The 17,243-nt window shown below is 64.0% G+C and overlaps 2 protein-coding genes across 10 annotated transcripts in view; both read left to right on the forward strand.

Annotated features, from left to right (window-relative positions):
* The window catches only part of CLCN2 (chloride voltage-gated channel 2), an 82,899-nt gene that overhangs the window by 54,247 nt on the left and 11,409 nt on the right, over window positions 1-17,243 (forward strand). Inside the window, exons 1-2 of one of the 3 annotated variants that reach the window (XM_062603288.1) lie at window positions 15,608-16,029; window positions 16,162-16,262. In XM_062603288.1, coding sequence (XP_062459272.1) covers window positions 15,810-16,029; window positions 16,162-16,262 — 321 coding nt within the window. In that variant the 5' untranslated portion in view covers window positions 15,608-15,809. Of the gene's footprint in view, window positions 1-15,607; window positions 16,030-16,161; window positions 16,263-16,836; window positions 16,899-17,243 lie in introns of those variants that run through there. The other 2 variants (XM_062603289.1, XM_062603291.1) reach the window with 2 other exon arrangements.
* Window positions 123-14,692, forward strand: CHRD (chordin). 7 transcript variants are annotated; one of them, XM_062603474.1, is made up of 23 exons: window positions 123-205; window positions 6,662-7,394; window positions 7,876-8,002; window positions 8,406-8,552; window positions 8,643-8,763; window positions 9,643-9,739; window positions 9,840-9,981; window positions 10,056-10,202; window positions 10,717-10,799; window positions 10,890-11,037; window positions 11,135-11,241; window positions 11,321-11,437; window positions 11,524-11,680; window positions 11,768-12,009; window positions 12,099-12,212; window positions 12,480-12,692; window positions 12,779-12,872; window positions 13,015-13,071; window positions 13,185-13,288; window positions 13,445-13,547; window positions 13,670-13,824; window positions 13,962-14,055; window positions 14,204-14,692. In XM_062603474.1, exons 2-23 carry the CDS (start codon window positions 6,684-6,686, stop codon window positions 14,269-14,271), a joined length of 3,348 nt encoding a protein of 1,115 aa, XP_062459458.1. In that variant the 5' UTR covers window positions 123-205; window positions 6,662-6,683; the 3' UTR covers window positions 14,272-14,692. The 7 variants fall into 7 exon arrangements, with proteins under 7 accessions (XP_062459458.1, XP_062459457.1, XP_062459459.1 ...); XM_062603473.1 differs by lacking the exon at window positions 123-205 and adding an exon at window positions 4,552-4,692; XM_062603475.1 differs by lacking the exon at window positions 123-205 and adding an exon at window positions 4,552-4,692 and having other exon boundaries at window positions 10,056-10,196.

Here is a 17,243-nt window from a genome sequence, read left to right on the forward strand (position 1 = left end):
TGGAACCCACCCCCAGTGAACCTTGGCCAGAGGTGGGCTCTGTTCCCTGCATCCAGCACCTAGGGGTGACTCAGGATCCTGGAGATCTGTGGTGTGGCTGTGGTGCATGGGGACCCCTCCGAGCCAGGGAAGGTGATGGAGTCCAGGGGTTTGTCTGGCACGTGGTCCCTGGGGCTGTTTCACCAGACGTACTGGTTGTGGATGGGTGAAGTACCCACAGATACCCCTTTCCTGTGTAAGAGAAGCACTGGGGGTCTGTCCAGCACCAGGCCCTGGCATGGCTGTCACATCCCCCCTGGCAAGCCCAGCCCCTGCCCTAGAGCACCCTGGCTGCTGGGGTGGGGGATGCACACACCCATACCTGTGTATACATGCATGTGTGTGCCCAAATAGCACACGTATAAACACCCCCCATGTGCACACACACTTCCTGCGGCACATGTCAGGATGCATGCACAGATAACTCTGGGAGCCGGGCAGCCCTCCACATGCTTCCCTTTGGCGGAGGACCCCTCCAGCTGATGTCCTCTAGCTCCCAGTCTCCCTGCAGCCTTGTGCTTCCTTCTCACACCGCTGCTCTCGCACGCTCCCACCCCTGTCCCTGTGGCCAGCCGTTCCCGGCAGCGCCTGGCTGGGTGACAACAGTTGGAGTAAACACCTCAGCCCCACTCCGCATGCCCCATGCCCTGCTCAGCCCCCACAGCCCACCTTGCAGGTCACGGGGTGCCCAGACGGGGGTCCAGCAGGTGCTGTGTCTCCAGGGATGAGGCTGGCAGCCTGGCTCATGTGGGGCACGGCTGGCAGGAGCCATGAGCACCAGGGTCAAACGCGGCCAGGCTTCCCCTGCTCAGCCATGCCTCGTCTCTGCGGACGTGACAAGCTGCAAACACGCCTGACAGCACCCTCAGCCCCTCCAACAGTGCTGGCCTTGCTCCTGCCACTGGCCCCGTGTCAGTCCCTGCCATGCACAGGTCCGTATCCCTCCCAGGGCACAAAGCCATTGATGATGCCAGGCTGGAGGGCTGCAGTGCACTGCACTCCCTACTTGTCCTCATCACTAGGCAAATGAATTCATCGAGGGAAACCAGACAGCTGCTGTAAACTGGAAGTCTGCTGGACACCAGTGGGCACCAAGGCAATTAAACTGCCTTCAGCAGCCCCTTTACTTCAAAATGCTCTTTTTCAGTCATGCCAGAAGCTGGTGGGCAGCAGGAGCCTGTTCCTGTGGGCAACCTGGTATTCCTCTGCTGAGAAGGGCATTGCCAGTGTTTGCTGACCACAGCAGGCAGACAGAAGGGGATGTGGGAGGAGCCCCTGCTGCTGGTCCACTTTGTTTCCCACAGCAAAATCCAGAGATGCTGCATGCTGTGGAGGGAAGGGGAGTGGGGATAGTGAGTGAGGGTCAGAGAGCTCGGTGTGGCATGGAGGCTCTGGCAGAGGTGAGCAGGTATCTGGCAGGGGGCAGGAAGCTGGGGGGGCTGCGGGGCTGTGCAGCTGGCCAGATCCTGGTGCCAAGTTTCCCACCTCTCCTTACAGGGTGCAAAGTGCCGGGAATCCCACTGCGGGGGGGCGGCTGTTTGCACCCACTTCGCCAAGGTGCTGACGGTAGCCGGAGGTGCCAAGCAGAAGGGGGGGGGGCGGAGCGACGTGTGGCACAGCTGCTGACCCACAGGCCACCCAGATGTGCTCGGTGGGCACCCTCAGGGATGTCAGTGCAAGGCGGGGGGGGGGGTGTCATGGGAAGCAAACCTGGGCTTCCAGGGACGGGGGGGGGGGGTCTCTCAGCCCCCTTTGAAGCCCCCATAAAAGGGTCCGGCATAAAGGGAAGAGAAAGTCAAAGGAACAAAGCAAGCAGCTAATCCCGGCGTGAGCAAACAGCCCCGTTTGCTCAGGGCACAGCTGTCCCCGGGACCAGGGAAAAGAGCACAGCAGGGTTGTGGGGGAGCCAGGCAGCGGGGGACCCTCTACCCCTGCCGGTCCGCTCCCTGGGTGCGGGAAGCTCCGGGGGCTGGGTGTCTCCTGACCCCTCCGGGCCATTTCACGTTTGCATATTGCCAATAAACATCCGTGGTCAGATCCCGCTCCCCATGCCCTCCGCATCACGCTCTGCTCCCTGCCAGCCCGTCCCATGGTGCTGCTGGGCATATGGGCTTGCAAAGGCCACCTTGGCCGGGGTGCTGCAGCTCACGGGGTGAAGGCTGGCAGGGTTTTCCCCATCTTTCCTAATTCCCAGCAGGCTACACGCTGCCCAACACCCAGCACAAAGCCCTGGGTACTGTCCAGAGGATGCCCATGGGCGAACCCTGCATCTGCTCCCTTTCAGCTTGTGCCAGTGACTGCTGGAGTTTGGGGTGACCCCATTGTGTCACCTTCTCCTATCCTGCTCCTCAGCTGAGCTCCCCACCCCAGTGAGGGTCACAGGGGGTGCCGGGAGGGCACCTCATCCCTCTGCCTCCATCCCGCGGGGTGGTGAATGGGTTAATGCCAGGCGGCCGAGCCGCAGGTGGGCGCAAGAATGAAATTCCTTCTCGCTGTCCTGCGAAGTCTGGGCACAAATATTTGCCTGCATGTCCGGTGGGGAGGGGGGAGACCACCATCACTCTGGGAGTTTGCTAATCCCCATGCCAAACACAGCCCTCCATGCCCTGCATGCCCCCCACCTTCCCCCTGCTGGGGTTGCCCCACAGCAAGGGGAGGAGGAGACATTTGGGGCCAAGGGAATACCAGCACATTTGGGTGCTCCTATAAGCAGGGAGCTCTATGGAGTTGACGGGTGCTAGAAGCAGGTACGGTACTCCAGGACAAAGCCAGGATCTGCATGGAATGGCAGACAAGGCTGTTTTGGGGTCTCCATCCTGCTCCCTGAGCTCTGCCTGCTGCAGCAGCGCAGGATGAAGACAAGAGCCCCAACCATCCCCGTCATGCCAGCAATGCACCCTCCATAATAAAGTCCATGTGTTTGCAGACAGAAAACAGCCACTTTCCACATCCTCCGTCACTCCCCCAAACTGCATCCCCATCCCTGTACCTGCCACCCCCAAAACCCCCTCCATCCCCAGACCCCCCTGGCTTTTGTCTGGGGCAGCCCAGTGCTGCAAGCCGCCTACCAGTTGTGCAAATATTGCTGGAACGGCTGTAATCCCCGTGTCCAACGTGAATTATGAGATATTTCCACCCATTACGACAGCCCCCCCCACTCCCCCCCCCCCCACCCTGCCGCGTGTGTGCGAGGCTGGGGGGGATTAGTCACGGTGCAAGCCGCGATCGGCTCAAAGCTTTGGGGAAGCTGATGGCTCTCTGCACCCTGGGTCGGTCGAGGGGGGCTCCTTTTGGCAAGAGGGAGTGCCCCTTGCGCCTTCCTGGCTCTTGGCTCATGGCTGCTGGGGTGCCTGGGAGGCGGTGGGAAGAGGCCCGAGGTGTGCGGTTTTGCCTCGACCCCATCGCCGGGCAGCAGAGGCTCCTTCCTGCCGCTGGAGCCCTGCTCATGTTCAAAGCCGCAAGCAGGCAGCAGCTAATGAGGCCAGACAATAGGGAGCTGCGTGGGGCAGGAGGCTGGCGAGGGCCTCTGTGACACCCGCACGCCAAGCACGGCCGTGGCACCGTGGCCCACAGGACCCTTGCTGTTGGGCAGGGCATATGCCCACAAAGTCCTGGTGGCCACCTGGAGGGTGTCATCAGAAAGTCCCACCCGTTCTGTGCTAGGGTGGCACCCACAGGGGACACCATCACCCCACCCAAGGACAAGCTGGGTGCCTGCTCTGGTAGAGGTGCTGAAGGGTGTGGGTGCCTGGCAGGGTGGTCGGGGCTGCCCATGGCCAGCCAGCTCCATCCCCATGTGGTTCCAGCTGCCCACAGCCGGCAGCCCTGTTGGGGATGTGCTGGTGCCAGGCCTGGCTCTGGAGTGCCTCAGAGCCGCCTTTGTGCAGGGTGCTGCCGGCACACATGTGCTGGTGCTGGGAAGCAGCTGCTGGGACCCAGACCCTTTCCCAAGTGCCGGTGCCATCCTCCTCCCCACCAGCCCAGAGACCCCTGAGGTTCTGTCAAGCCACCCTCTGCCCTCACATGGAGGCACCCCATGGCATGTCCAGGGGCAGCCAGAGCTGCGGATGAGGGATGCCCAGGCACGGCTGGGGCATCCCTTTATCCATTTCACCCCTGCCGGCGTGCCCCCGTTGCAGTGGCAATACCCCCTCCCTGAGCAGGGCTGCCCTCCTGCACTGCCAGGCCCTGTGCCAGCATACCACCCCTGTCCCAGCCCAGCAGTGCCAGACCACCCTCACAGCCCCCCTTTCCCTCACGCTGCCACCCTGTGCCTCAGTTTCCCCCATGCCGAGGACTGCAGACAGGCGGGTTCCCTGTCTCTCCTTCCTTTCCCTGGGAAAGGGGAGGGAGCTTCCCCTGCCGCTTCCCTGCTTCCCCGAGTCCCGCAGCCGAGCCAGGAGACTGTGACGAGCTCTGGGTTTGCGGAGCCAGCAACAGATTCCTGGCACCGGCAGAGCGTCCGGGAACCGTCGCCCGCCTCCTCCCTGCTCGGCCCTGCTCACGTCCCGCCGTCCCTCAGGGCCGCTGCCGTGCCGCAGTGGACACCGTGCTGTGACGCTGGCACGGCCTCGGAGAACCCAGTCTTCCCCTGCCCACTGTGCTGCCGGATCCCAGGCCTGCGGGAACGCGGGGAGAGAGAAGCCGGGACAGGTCAGTGGCACTGCAGGGGACAGCAGGGAGGGCATGGGGCCAGGGGGTACCATGCTATCAGGCATGGTCCCCATGTGCAGAAAGTTCTTGGAAGCACCAGAGCATTGGGCATTGCCATGCCCAGGGGATGCCTGAGGCCCTGGCAGTGTCCCAGCCCTGGCAATGCCGTGGGCCATCCCACTGGGGGAAGACCATCTGCTCCTCACTGCCTCCTGCCAGCACCAGCTCCTGCCATGGGCAGATCCCCAGCATGGCCAAGGCCCCACAGCCCCGCTGCCCTTGCTGGAGAGGTGCCCACTGCTCAGGGATACGTGCCAAACAGGGGCAGGGAACAGGATGGGGCAGCTGCGACCAAGCTGGAGATAGGCAGCTCCATGTGGGCTGACTGGGGGCACGGGGCGGTGGGCTGCAACCCACCCCAGCTGCTTGCTGGGCCATGGGGAGGCCCAGGAGGAGCCTTCTAGGGAGGCAGGGGCTTGTTGTGCTCCAGCTGTGCCGTGTTTCCCTAGCTACACTGCACAGCTGCCCGGGTGTTTGTACCGCCCGGAGTTGATTTTGGCAGCTCTGCGTTTCCCCCTCCTCCCTTCCCCATGTGCCTTCCCCTCCGGGGGCGCCTGCTCGCCATGCACCCGCCACCCGTCCCTGCCACCCTCAGTGGAGGTCTCAAGGCAGGGACACGGCTGGCACGCAACAGCCTCCTCCTAACAGTGTGTGCCTCAGTTTCCTCAGCTGAATGATGCTCTCCCCAGGCTTTTCTATGGTGTGCACTCACTGCCCACCATCTTCGCCAGCTCAGGCACATGTGGGTGATGAGCAGGACTGGTGCTGGGTGCTGCTCTCTCAGCCTCTTCCACAGCTGCCCCCTCCCTTCCCCAGGCAAGGTAACCCAGGCACCCAGGCTCCTGTCCCACTGCAGCCACTGTCACTGGTGGGCAGCAGCCCAGGGTCCTGCCCTGAAGCCTTCCTCTGCCCAGGATGGACATCAGCCAGAGGGATTTAGGGGTTTCGAGGGCACAAGTTGTGGGGTGCATGTGACTTTGCAGAATGCAGTGTGGGTTGGAGGGGTGCAGCATGCTTCAGGGACCCATGCTCAGGGCTGCTGAGCATGGAGGATCTTTATGTCCTGAGGAAAGGCTGGCTGCATGGGAGAGGTCTGCAGGGGGTCCATGTGCCACAGGGAACAGTGTGGATGGACAGTGCCCTGCAGCTCCCCATGTCCTGGAGTGCCAAGTGGTCTGAGAATGGGCCAAATGGATGGAGGAGTCCCCAGGCTGTCCCATGCCTTGGGGGCCCTACAAGCCCTGGGAGTGCTATATGGATGGGAAGGCCCCGGGATGCCCTGTGCCCAGAACATGCCCCATGCTAGGGAAGAGTATATGGACTGAGGAGGGGACCATTTGAATGAGGGTGCCCCACAGATGCCTTGTTCCCAAGGAGGCTTATGTGGATGAGGGACTCCCTAGTGGTCCATATGCATGGGGGCATGCCCAGGAAGTCCAGTGCCCCGGAACACCCTGAGCTCTGTGGAAGGAATGTGGATAGCGGTGTCTCCACAGTGTCCTGTGTCCCGGGGTGTTATGTGGATTGCACGGTTGGGTGTTCTCAAGATGCCCAGCTCCTGGGTGTGCCCCGTGCCCTGCAGGAGGGTATGTGGATGAAGGCATCCCTCAGAGGATGTGGATAAAGGCATCCCTCACGTGCCCTGGGGCTGGCATGTGAGGGGAGATGCTCTGCACCCTGGGGTACTCCAAGACCGGGGGAGGGGGGCAGTGGATGGGGGGGGTCCCAGGACACCCCGATGGAGGTTACCCAGTGCCCGGCGGGGCAGCTGCGCACGCCGGGGTGCCGTGGGATGGCCCATGCCCGGCGGGTTCTGTGCCCGAGGCGGGGGTTCAGAGCGCAGCGGGGGCTCGTTCCCCCCCGACCGGTCGCTGCCTGCGCCTCATTAGCGGGGCCTTTGTTTGCACAGGGCTCGCAGCTCCCGCTTGCCCATGCCGCCGCCTATAAAGCGGAGCCGGAGCCGGCGGTCGGGCAGAGGCGGCGGCAGCACCCGGCAGCGCCCGGCCCCCCCTCCCCGCCCCCGGCCGCCTGCCCGCCCCGGCCGACCGGCACGATGCGCGCCGCGCTGCTCCTGCTGCTCGCCCTGCTCCTGCTGCTGCCCGGCCGCGCCGCCCGCCCCAAGCTCGCCCTGCCCATCCGGCCTGACACGGACCCGCTGCCCCCCGGAGGGGCGGCAGGTAGGAGACCCCATTCCCTCCTCCGCTCCAGCCACCCCCCGTCCTGTACCAAGCCGCTGTCGCGCCCCCCTTCGTATGTCTCGCTTCGTCCACCCCCTTCCTGCCACCCGCACCCGCGTCCTTGCACCGCATGCCTGCACCTCCCTTTCCTCCCCTTTTCTTGCATCGCGCATCCCGCTCCGGGTTTCCCGGGTGGTCGGGACCGGCACCGGGAGCAGCACCGGGAGCGGGAGCGGTCGCGGTCGCCGTGCCCAGCGGGCGGAGGGGCGGTGCCGGCAGCTGTCCGGGGCTGCGGCAGGGGGGTATCAGCGGCCCAGAGGTGACGGGGGCGACGGTGGTGGTGGCGGTGGGGTCTCCGCAGGCTGCGCCTTCGGGGGTCACTTCTATGCCCTGGAGGAGACGTGGCACCCGGACCTGGGGGAGCCCTTCGGGGTCATGCGCTGCGTTATCTGCCACTGCGAGCCGGTGAGTGCCCTTGTACCCCCCTTCCCGAGGGAGATTCCTCCAGGACCCGGCCCTGCTGGGAGGGAACTGGAAGAGGGGGAGTTTTCTACCCCTTCATCCAATACAGCCCCTCCTCACGGAGAAGGGAAGCGGGGATCCCTCCAGCCAGCCGGACACCTGGATGTCCTCCCCCGCGGCAGCAGGGGGAAGAAGGGGGTTTAAAGGATCAGGCTTCATTCCTCCTCCACCTCCTCGGGGATGGGCCCCGGCCCCCTCCTTCCCTCCGAACAGCCCCCAGGGGCCGGGGCTGGAGGGGCCATGCACAGCTGGGCAAGGGGCTGGGGGCCGTGGGGAGGGGGCCCGGGCTTGGCTGCCGTTCAGGCAGCTGGGGGCTGCGCAAGGTGTCCGTGCTGCCCGCGGGGGCTCCAGATGGGCTGGGCTGGGGTATCCAAGCTGGCCGGGGGGCAGACATTGACACGACTCCCCCGGGCTTTTCCCGCAGCAGAGGAACCGCCGAGGGAAGCCGGCAGGAAAAGTGAACTGCAAGAACATGAAGCAGGACTGCCCGGTGCCCGCCTGCCCACGGGCCACGCTGCTGCCCGGGCACTGCTGCCACACCTGCCCCAAAGGTGAGGCCAGCGGCTGCCTCCCTGCAGGAGGGTCCCCCGTGGGTTGGGGAAGGGGGCACTGCACGCACACTTCCAAAAAGGGCTGCTTGCTTTGTTATGGAGGTTGTCATTGCCCTGCGGGATGCTTGCAAGGTGGTGGTCGTGTGGAAACCCTGGTGGGAACAGCTGTCCCCACACCACCCTGGAAGGGGTGTCAGGAGGGTGCTTAGGGCTCAGCATCCTGCCTGTCCATCTGCCTGTGCCCAGTATGCCCCCACATGCAAGCTCAGAGCCCCATGGTGATTCACAGGGCACATCTCAGTCTGTCTTTGAAGGGGTTATTTATTACTGCCTCCCCCCCTCTGAGCTCTTGGGCACAAGGAGCGTGGTGCAGTGGTCTCCCCCTGTGCTCATCTCATGCCAGCTTTGCCAGGACCCCCAGAGAAGAGTCCTGCACTTGCCCTCGACACCTTTGAGTACTTCCAGGACAAGGAGGATGACCTGGACAAGCCCTACAATGACCGCTCCTATGTCAGCTCTGAGGGGCTGGCCCGTGATGATGCCCGCACAGGTGAGTTGCCCACCCAGGCAGGCAGCAGTAGTGTGGGCACCCCTCCCCCCCCCCCCGTGCTCCCCACTGTCATCAACATCTTCTCACCAGAGTTCGTGGCCTTGCTGACGAGTGGTGGCCCAGAGCTGTGGCACCGGACGTCCAGTGCAGTGGCCAAGGCTCGCTTCACCCTGCTGCGCTCCTACCTGCTCTTCTCCATCAGCTATGAGCGGTGAGTCCTGCCTGCTCCCTGTTCTCTGCCCAGGCCATCACAGCGGGCACCCACCGCCCAGAAAAGGGGGGGATGCAGCAGTGCTTGTGCCTCAGTTTCCCTTCCGACCTCCCCCTGCAGTGCCACAGCCTTGCACTGGCAGGGTGAGAGATCTGGGGAGGGGTCGGTGTGCTGGGGGTCCAGCCTGGGCAAGCAGCCGGGATTTCGGCACACCCACGGCGCCGGCCTGGCCTCACCCCTTCGCCTCCAGGTCTGGAGCGTGAACAAATGGGAACGGCTCCAGGGCTCCATGGAGGACGCGGGCGCCGCGGAGCAGAGGCGCTGTGCCGCGCAGCAGGCTCTGCCGCCGGGATCCCCCATCCTCTCTGTGCCCTTGCTGGATGCCCGGCGGCAGCCGAGCCGCTTCTCTCCCTCCCTTCCTCCTTCCTGCTCCAGTTTCTTCTGCTCTTCCTTGCTTCCAGGCCCCTTTGCATAGTAAAGTGGTGACTAATTTCCAGCTCCAACCGGGGGAGCCAAACGGAGCCGAAAATGCTCCTAATTTACAGCCGGGCCCAAGCGCTCGGCTGCTGGCGGGTCCTGCTCTGCCGCCGTTCCCGGTGGGCACCCCGCTCCTGCCCCAAGCAGCTCTGGCACCGCTCCGGAGCAGGGGAGCCCAGGGACCAGTGCCAAGTTGGCACCCGGCGGGATGGCAGGCTGGGTGTGGACTGGCAGAGCATGGCGCTTGGGACCCCACGGGGGGATGTCACCCTTCTCTTGCCCACCCCATATCTCTTAGTGTGCCCTCCCCGATGCACCCCTGTGCCCAGTGCTGAGGGAGGGTGGTGCCAGGGGACACGGGGCCGGGCAGGAGGTCCTTGCTCACCCCCTGTGTGCCCGCAGGCTGGGGCGGCCGAGCCGGGTGCGCTTCAGTGACCCTGAGGGCAATGTGTTGTTCGAACACCCCGTGCAGAAGACCGCTACCTCCGAGGATGGCATGGTGAGAGGGGAAGGGAGGGCACAGGGCACAGTACCCCTTCTTCTCCCTCCCTGGGTATGCGGTGGCCCCAGCCACTGCCCAGCACTGCCGTCACCCACAGCTCTGCGGGATGTGGAGGACAGTGTCCAAGGCCAACGTCCAGCTGCTGAGGGGGGAGCAGCTCCGTGTGTCCCTTGTCACCCGTACACAGCCCTCTGGAGAGGTCCATGGGCACATCATCAAGCACCGGGCGCTCTTTGCTGGTCAGTCCTGCTCCCGCCTGCCCAGCTGGTGGGTGCCCATCATGATGCCTCTCACACCTCCTCTCCCCACACAGAGACGTTCAGTGCCATCCTGACCTCATCGGACCCCACACACCTGGGTGCTGGGGGCATGGCCATGCTGACACTGAGTGACGCAGAGAACAACCTGCACTTCATCCTCATGGCCCGGGGACTGCTGGAGCCTGGTGCCGGGGGTGAGGGTGGGCACAAGCACCTTGTGGGTCCTTGCACTGCTGAGGGCAGGGGGTGCTGAGTAATGCTGGGAAGTCCATGGCATGGATGTAGCTTGGGGTGCAGGAGTCAGGGTGGGTGCTTGGGCTGGGTGTAGGGCTCAGGGTGGTTATAGGGGCTGTGCATGGTAGAGGTGGGGGTGAGGCGTTCATAGAAGTTGTTGCATGATTAAGGATCTGCACTGGTTGGGGTGTGTGTGGTGCTTACCTATGGGGGGCCATGGGGCCAGGGGATGCTGGAAAGCATATGGAATGGGAGATCAGTATGCAGAAGGATGGATTTAGGATGTGGGCTGTGCAAGGATTTGAAGAGTGCAGAGGGGAATGGTGGGGGTCACTGTGTGTGCAGTGTCCAGTCATGCAGGACAGTGGGGATTGGGTGCTGGGGTTTGGTGGTGGTGGACACAGAGGGTGGGTTTGGGGGGCAGAGGGACAGAGGTCACAGGCCCCATCCAGTGGGTCTAACCCCCTCCACCATGGCCAGAATCCCCCTCGGTTCCGCTGCGGGTGCGGATCCTGCACCAGGGCCAGACATTGCGGGAGGTCCATGCCAACATTACCATGGAGGTAAAGCCCTCTGTTCCCCCATATTGCCCTGGCAGCCACAGTGCCCTCCGTGCCAGGGCTGAGCCGTGGCACTGTGACTGCCCCTGGCAGGACCCTGACTTTGCGGAGGTACTGAGCGAGCTCTCTGCCCGTGAGCTGCAGTGGTTGGTGCAGGGGCAACTCCGCATCGTGGCTGAGACAGAGGGCCAGCATGCACGCCAGCTGGCAGGCACCATCACCACACGCCGCAGCTGTGACAGTGAGCATGGGGCAGGCACCCTAGGGCACAGGAGGATTGCCTATGGCCCCCATGCCAACCTTCTCCCCTGCCCTGTGCCTCTCTCCCTGGGTTGAAGCCATACAAAGTGTGCTGTGTGGAGCAGACGCCTTGCTGCCAACCAAGACAGGGGCTGCAGGCTCGGCCAAGCTGGCACTGCACGAAAATGGCACCCTGGAGTACCAGGTAGGTTGGGGCACTTGCGTCCTTCCGGGGGGATCCCAGGAGGCATCTCTGGCACTGCTCCTCAGCATCCTGCCCACAGGTGCAGGTGGTGGGCACTGCCAGTGAGGTGGTGGGCATCACGCTGGAGACCAAACCCCGGCGGAAGAGCAAGAGGAACATCCTGTTTGACATGACACCCAGCTACAAGGACGGGCTGGTGAGCATTGAGTGGCACTGGAGGGGTTAACACGGGAACTTTGGATGAGTCCCCATCCAAACCTGTGTGGTTTCCTGTGGTGCCAGGCCTGGGGCGCCTGGCAGAACCCCAGTGCCCGCGATGCCCACATGCTGCTGCAGAATGAGCTCTTCCTCAACGTGGCCACCAAGGACTGGGCGGAGGGTGAGCTGCGGGGCCAAGTCATCTCCTTGCCCTACAGCGGGCTGCTCATCCGCTACACAGGTACTGGGGAGCATTGAGAGTGGTAACAGGGGGCAGTGGGGCAGCCCCCACCCCCTGCTGCCTCCCATGGCCCCTGTCTGTGTGCAGAGATGCCCGTGGTGCTGGCTGGACAGCTGGTGTCCCCCCCGGTGGGCAGTGGTGCAGCGGGGCATGCCTGGCTCTCGCTGGATGAGCACTGCCACCTGCACTACGAGATCTCGGTGGCGGGGATGGGCCGCCCAGCCGATGGCACCATCAGTGCTCATCTCCATGGTGTGGCTGAGCTGGGTGAGATGGGCACCCGGCCCCACCAGCACAAGCGCCTGCTCAAGGGTTTCTACAGCACCGAGGTGAGGCGGGCACCTGGCTGGGGAGCTCCATGGTGGGGGCCAGGCCAGCCCTCACGTGCTTCCCTCTGGTGCCCCTCTCACCCTGGCAGGCTCAGGGGGTGGTGAAGGACCTGGATGCTGACCTGCTGCAGCACCTGGCACAGGGCACTGCTTTCCTGCAAGTCAGCACCAAAGCCCACCCTAACGGAGAAATGCGAGGACGGGTAGGTCCTTATCTACACAGGTCCACATCACACATATCTGTCCCCATCCCCACCACTGCCTGCGGTCCCCAGATGGATGGTACTGCCTGGAGCGGTGTGGGAAGGGCACAGGAAGGAGGCCATGCTGTGGAATGGTCCCAGCAGCCCAGTGTGATGTGTACTGTGGTCATGGGTGCTTCTTCCACCAGCCCTGTCCATGGAGGACATCTGGGCATTGGTATGGAAAGAGGATCCCCAGGCAGTGCCAACCCTGTTGCCTCTCTCCAGGTGCACATCCCCAACCAGTGCCATGAAGGAGGGACGCGCCTGGCCCCTGGGGAAGCCCTGGGGGAGGCCGAGCTCCCCGAGGACACCAAGACCAGGGATCTGGAGCAGTTGAAGAAGGACCCCAACTCCTGCTTCTTTGAGGGGCAGCACCGGGCACACGGCACTCAATGGGCACCTGACTATGACAAGAAGTGCTCCATCTGCAGCTGCCAGGTACGGGCTAGGGGTGCATGCTGGGGGGGAAGACGCATCACTGTCAGTAGTGTCCCCTGTGACAAGCACTGACCTGCTGCCCCCAGAAGCGCACGGTGATTTGCGACCCCATCCTGTGCCAGCCCCTCAACTGTACCCGCCAGCTGCACCCCGAGGATCTGTGCTGCCCCATCTGCGAAGGTACCTGGGGCATAGCGGGTCCCAGGCCAGGGGGCTGGGGGAGCAGGGGCTTCCCTGTGGGAGCAAGGTGGGGAGTCCCTCTCTGAGCCTCTGCTGCTGTCACTGTGTGCACCTCATGGCCTTCCTCAATCTTTCCTTGCAGAGAAGAAGACTGGGCAGGAGGAGCTGAAGCTGGAGCGGGCACGGGACAGTAGTGAGGGTGAGTTCTAGCAGGCATGGGCTGAGGGGGCTGCTCTCCCCTTCTGCCCTCCCTGGCATCTCCAAGAGGGCTGTGCCCACCTCTTCTTCATATTTCTTCTCTTCCTCTCCCAGGCTGCTACTTCGATGGGGACAAGACTTGGCGAGGCTCTGGCACCCGCTGGCACCCTGTTGTGCCCCCCTTTGGCCTCATCAAATGTGCCATCTGCACCTGCAAGGCAAGTGCTAGTCCCAGCTCCCCCCTTGCCTCACAGCCTGGTCTGGTGGCAGAGCTGCTCCAGGACCCATGGGTGCCCACAGCTACTGGTCATTGCAGCAGGGTCTCAAACCAGGGAGATGGTCTTGTGTTGACTGCCTCAGTGTACTCCCTGCAGGGCACCACGGGTGAAGTACACTGCGAGAAGGTGCAGTGCCCGCGGCTCACCTGTGCCAACCCTGTGCGTGTCAGCCCCTCCGACTGCTGCAAGCAGTGCCCAGGTACCTGCACCCACTCCTGCTCTATGGTCTCCCAGCACAGCCCCTGCATGCCACCACTGGCAGTGCCACGAGGCCTGGCAGCGCCACGAGGCCTGGCAGCTTCCCTGTGCTCTTCCCTGCAGCCCCAGAGAAGAGTGTCCCTGAGCTTGCTGACACCATGCAGGCAGATGGGCCACGGGCATGCCGCTTCGGGCGCCGCTGGTACCTCAACAATGAGAGCTGGCATCCCTCCGTGCCCCCCTTTGGAGAAATGAAGTGTATCCTGTGCTGGTGTGTGGTGAGTGGCAGGAGGGGAAGGAGCCCCTGTGCCAGTCCACAGTACTTTGGGGAGGGGAGACCAGTCCAGGGTAGCTACATCCTGAGAAGCCGCCAGCCACCGAATCCCCGTGCTCAGACCCTCTTTCTGCCCCACAGTCAGGAGAGACACACTGCCAGCGCCAGGAGTGCCCGCCAGCTGCCTGCACCAGCCCTGCCAGAAGGGACAACCCCTGCTGTGCCAAGTGCCACGGTGAGTGCCACTGCTCCCCCAGACACCCTGTGGTGGCCTCTGCACCTTCCCAGCTCCCTTGGTGCTGAGCCAGGGCTGTGACCAACCCAAATGCCCTCCTGGCACCTGCCATGCCCATCTCTCAGCCCCACTTTCCCCTCCCCTGCAGCCCCAGATGCCCCTGTGGATGCACGGGAGAAGGTTCATGATGCCAGGGCAGAGGCATGGAGCCGCTGAGCAGTGACTGCTGCCCAGAGTGGGGCGAGCATACAGTGAGGCTGGGTGGCTGTGGGGGGGTCCTGGCTGCCCATCGCCCCCATGCAGGGCAGGGGCCACAGAGGAGCACAGCAGGGTGGACACAGCCAGGCACCCAGCCTGGGCACCCCTTCCTGGCCTGGCCACGGTGCCAGGGCTGTCCTGCCTTCTCATGCCCCTGGGCAGTGGCTGGGCTGGTGGAGGCACCCACTGCCCTCCCGTTTCAAGCCCCCTCAGCCAGTGGGCGCAGTGGGCATGGTGCCTGCCTTGTACATAGTGTAAAATCCCTCCAGACCCCGTCTCCCTCTGCCCCCCCCCCCCCGGCTTGGCCGGGCTCATCACGTAATTTATGGTGCCCATGGACGGGGGTCCTGATGTATTTATTAAAAGCAGAGATACTGCCCACCTGGCTCCCTGCCTCTTTCTATAGCAGCAGCAGCAGGGCTGCATCCCACGCTGGGCTCCAGTGGGATTTGCAGGCCTTGCTGAGTTTGGGGATGCATAATTTGGGAGGGGAAACTGGGGAACATGGGTCTGGGAGCCAGTGCAAGACTGGAGCCACCAGGGGTGGTGCTTGTAAGGTGGCGCTGGAGAGGATCAGAGCAGGATCCAGTGCCCACGGTGGAGGCTGTGGATGCAGGGCCGGGTGCCGGTGTGTGCTGGCTCAGGGACAGCTGGGCTCTGTACCTCACACCTCCGTGCTGGCATGAAGAGCCCAGCATGAGGCCCTGAGTCAGCTGCCACCTACGGGGGCGCCTGCCCACAGCAAACAGAGTGCCCAGGGCTGGGTGTGCCGCACAGCCACCCGTACCTATGCCAGCACACATGCTGGGGCAGCGCTCCCCAGTCACCCCAGTACAGCCACACTGGACTAAGACCTCACGTGGCTCATGGGGCCGGTGGAAGTTGCAGTGCTGCCACTTGCCCTTCTGTCCCCAGTGCAGGGGACTGGGGCACCTTTGGGGACATCACTGTGCAGTACAGGAAAACTTGGACAGACTTGGAAACTGGGACAGCACCAGAGCTATACTGGGCTATACCGGAACAGTGCCAGAGCTGTAGGGAAAGTAACACTGGTCTCTGCTGGACTGTATTGAGGCATACTGGCATAATACCAGCACCATTGTGGGACAGTGTTAGATTGTACTGGGTCTGCACCAGAGGCAACACTGGGCTAATGGTATGGCAACAGAAGGATGACACTGGGGCACACTAGACTGGCACAGAGTCCTGGGTGCTGATCCGGGTGTTCTGCCCTGGGCATGCCCACAGCTACCTGGGTGTCTGTGCCAGCAGGGTCGCAGCACCCACGGTGGCCTTGCAGCATGCTGGTGGCCCACATCAGGACATACCGCCAGCAGCGGACAAAGCACGTGTCCTGGCACAGGGCTGCCCCTCTGGGTGAGCATCCTGGCTCAGCCTGGAGCTGACAGGCAAGGAGGGATCTCTGTGCCCAAGGACACAATAAGCGGGCAGCCCATTTTATCACCTCCCTGCCACAAACTGGCTCATGTCCGGCAATGAACCCTCCCAGGCTGGCGCAGGACATATCCCAACCCCCAGCCTGGCTATCAGTACCCATTCTTAGGGGTGCCAACGTCAAACCGGAGGGTGGCACCCAGGCGCCAAGAACTAGTCTGTTCCTGGTCCTACAGCACCAGTCCAGCAGTGCCACAGCTCCGTCTTTCCCTGCATTCAGTTCTTGCCACGAAGGTGCCGTGCCCCAGGGCATGGCAGAGGGTGAGCTCGGCTCTGCCAGCTGCCACTGAGCCCGCGGTGCAGGGAGACAGAGGTCCCGGCACCCATCCGGCCATGCCGAAGCACCTTGCCCAAGGACTGCCAGTGTCAAACTCTGCCCGTGTGACCCTCCAGAGCGGGCTGAGCTGTTGCTGCCCTGCGATTTCAGCAGCGAAGAGTGGAGTCCATCTGCCTTTCATGGGGCTGGCAGTCACGGAACATTGAGCAGCACCACGGTAAGGATGAGCCCTCTGCCAGCTTTGGGGATAACTCTGGTGTGTCAAAGTGCCCTGTCACGAATGGGCATCTACGGACCCCCTGTGCCCTCAGTGCCAAGACCTCCAGGCACTCTGCCACCCCAATCTGATCCCAAGCCAGGCACGGCCATGAGCCTGGGGGCTGCCTGCCCGTGGTGCCCCCAGCGCTGTCCTCCCTGCCCTGATGTCCACATCCCACCGGGGATAAACGACGGGGAAGCAGGGACCAGTGTTAGCCCCACGCCAGGCCCTTGTGCCCGTGGGAAGAGGGAGCAATGTGTCCCATGTACCGGCGGTCACCCCATGACAGCTTTTAGCCACCCATCGGCTGCCCGCGGGTGCCATCCTCCGCTGGGAAGCCCGTAGGCAAAGGCACGGGTGGAACGGGCAGAGGCACGCTGCCCGGCGCTGTGTGCTCGGCGCTGGGTGCCGGTGCTGCCGGCGGAGGAGGAGCGCGGCCGGTCCCTCCCCCGGGCAGTGCCCCGGGCCCGCCCCGCGCTGCCCGGGAGGAGCCGCCGCCGCCGCGGCACCGGCACGGCCAGGAGCGGCGGCAGCGGCGGCACCATGGCCACCGAGAGCGAGGCGCAGCGGGCGCTGCAGTATGAGCAGACCCTGGTGAGTGCGGCCGGCACCGGGCACCGGGGGACACCGGGCGGTGGCACACCGGGGGGCGGGTGCTGGAGCTGGGGCGGGGGTGCAGCTCCGCTCGCGGTTGCGGTGCTGATGAGCTCCGCTGTGCTCGGTTTGGAATGCCGTGTCCAGGCTGTGGCTGGGCAGGTGCCACCCCGCAGCCTCCCCCCCCCCGGCGGTGGAGGAGCCCAACTGAGCCCACAGCCCCAGGGCAGGACTTTGGCACACACTCCAACCCCTCCCCAAAATCCTTCATCGCTGGAGAGGTGATGCCTACACTGTGGGCTCCCAGAGGCACCGCCTGGGCACCCTTCACCCTCTGTCCTCTGT

The sequence above is a fragment of the Pezoporus occidentalis genome, unplaced genomic scaffold (assembly GCF_034315485.1).
Source record: "Pezoporus occidentalis ecotype Australia unplaced genomic scaffold, CSIRO_AGI_Poc_V1 ctg8, whole genome shotgun sequence".
In the NCBI taxonomy this organism is placed as follows: domain Eukaryota; kingdom Metazoa; phylum Chordata; class Aves; order Psittaciformes; family Psittacidae; genus Pezoporus; species Pezoporus occidentalis.

Excerpts from the sequence above, each read along its gene's own strand:
- CHRD (XM_062603474.1), top strand. The coding sequence starts at position 6,684 with ATGCCGCCGCCTATAAAGCGGAGCCGGAGCCGGCGGTCGGGCAGAGGC. Across the intron at positions 12,693-12,778 it reads GCTCCATCTGCAGCTGCCAG|AAGCGCACGGTGATTTGCGA; the intron begins GTACGGGCTAGG and ends TGCTGCCCCCAG. Across the intron at positions 13,548-13,669 it reads CTGCTGCAAGCAGTGCCCAG|CCCCAGAGAAGAGTGTCCCT; the intron begins GTACCTGCACCC and ends TCTTCCCTGCAG.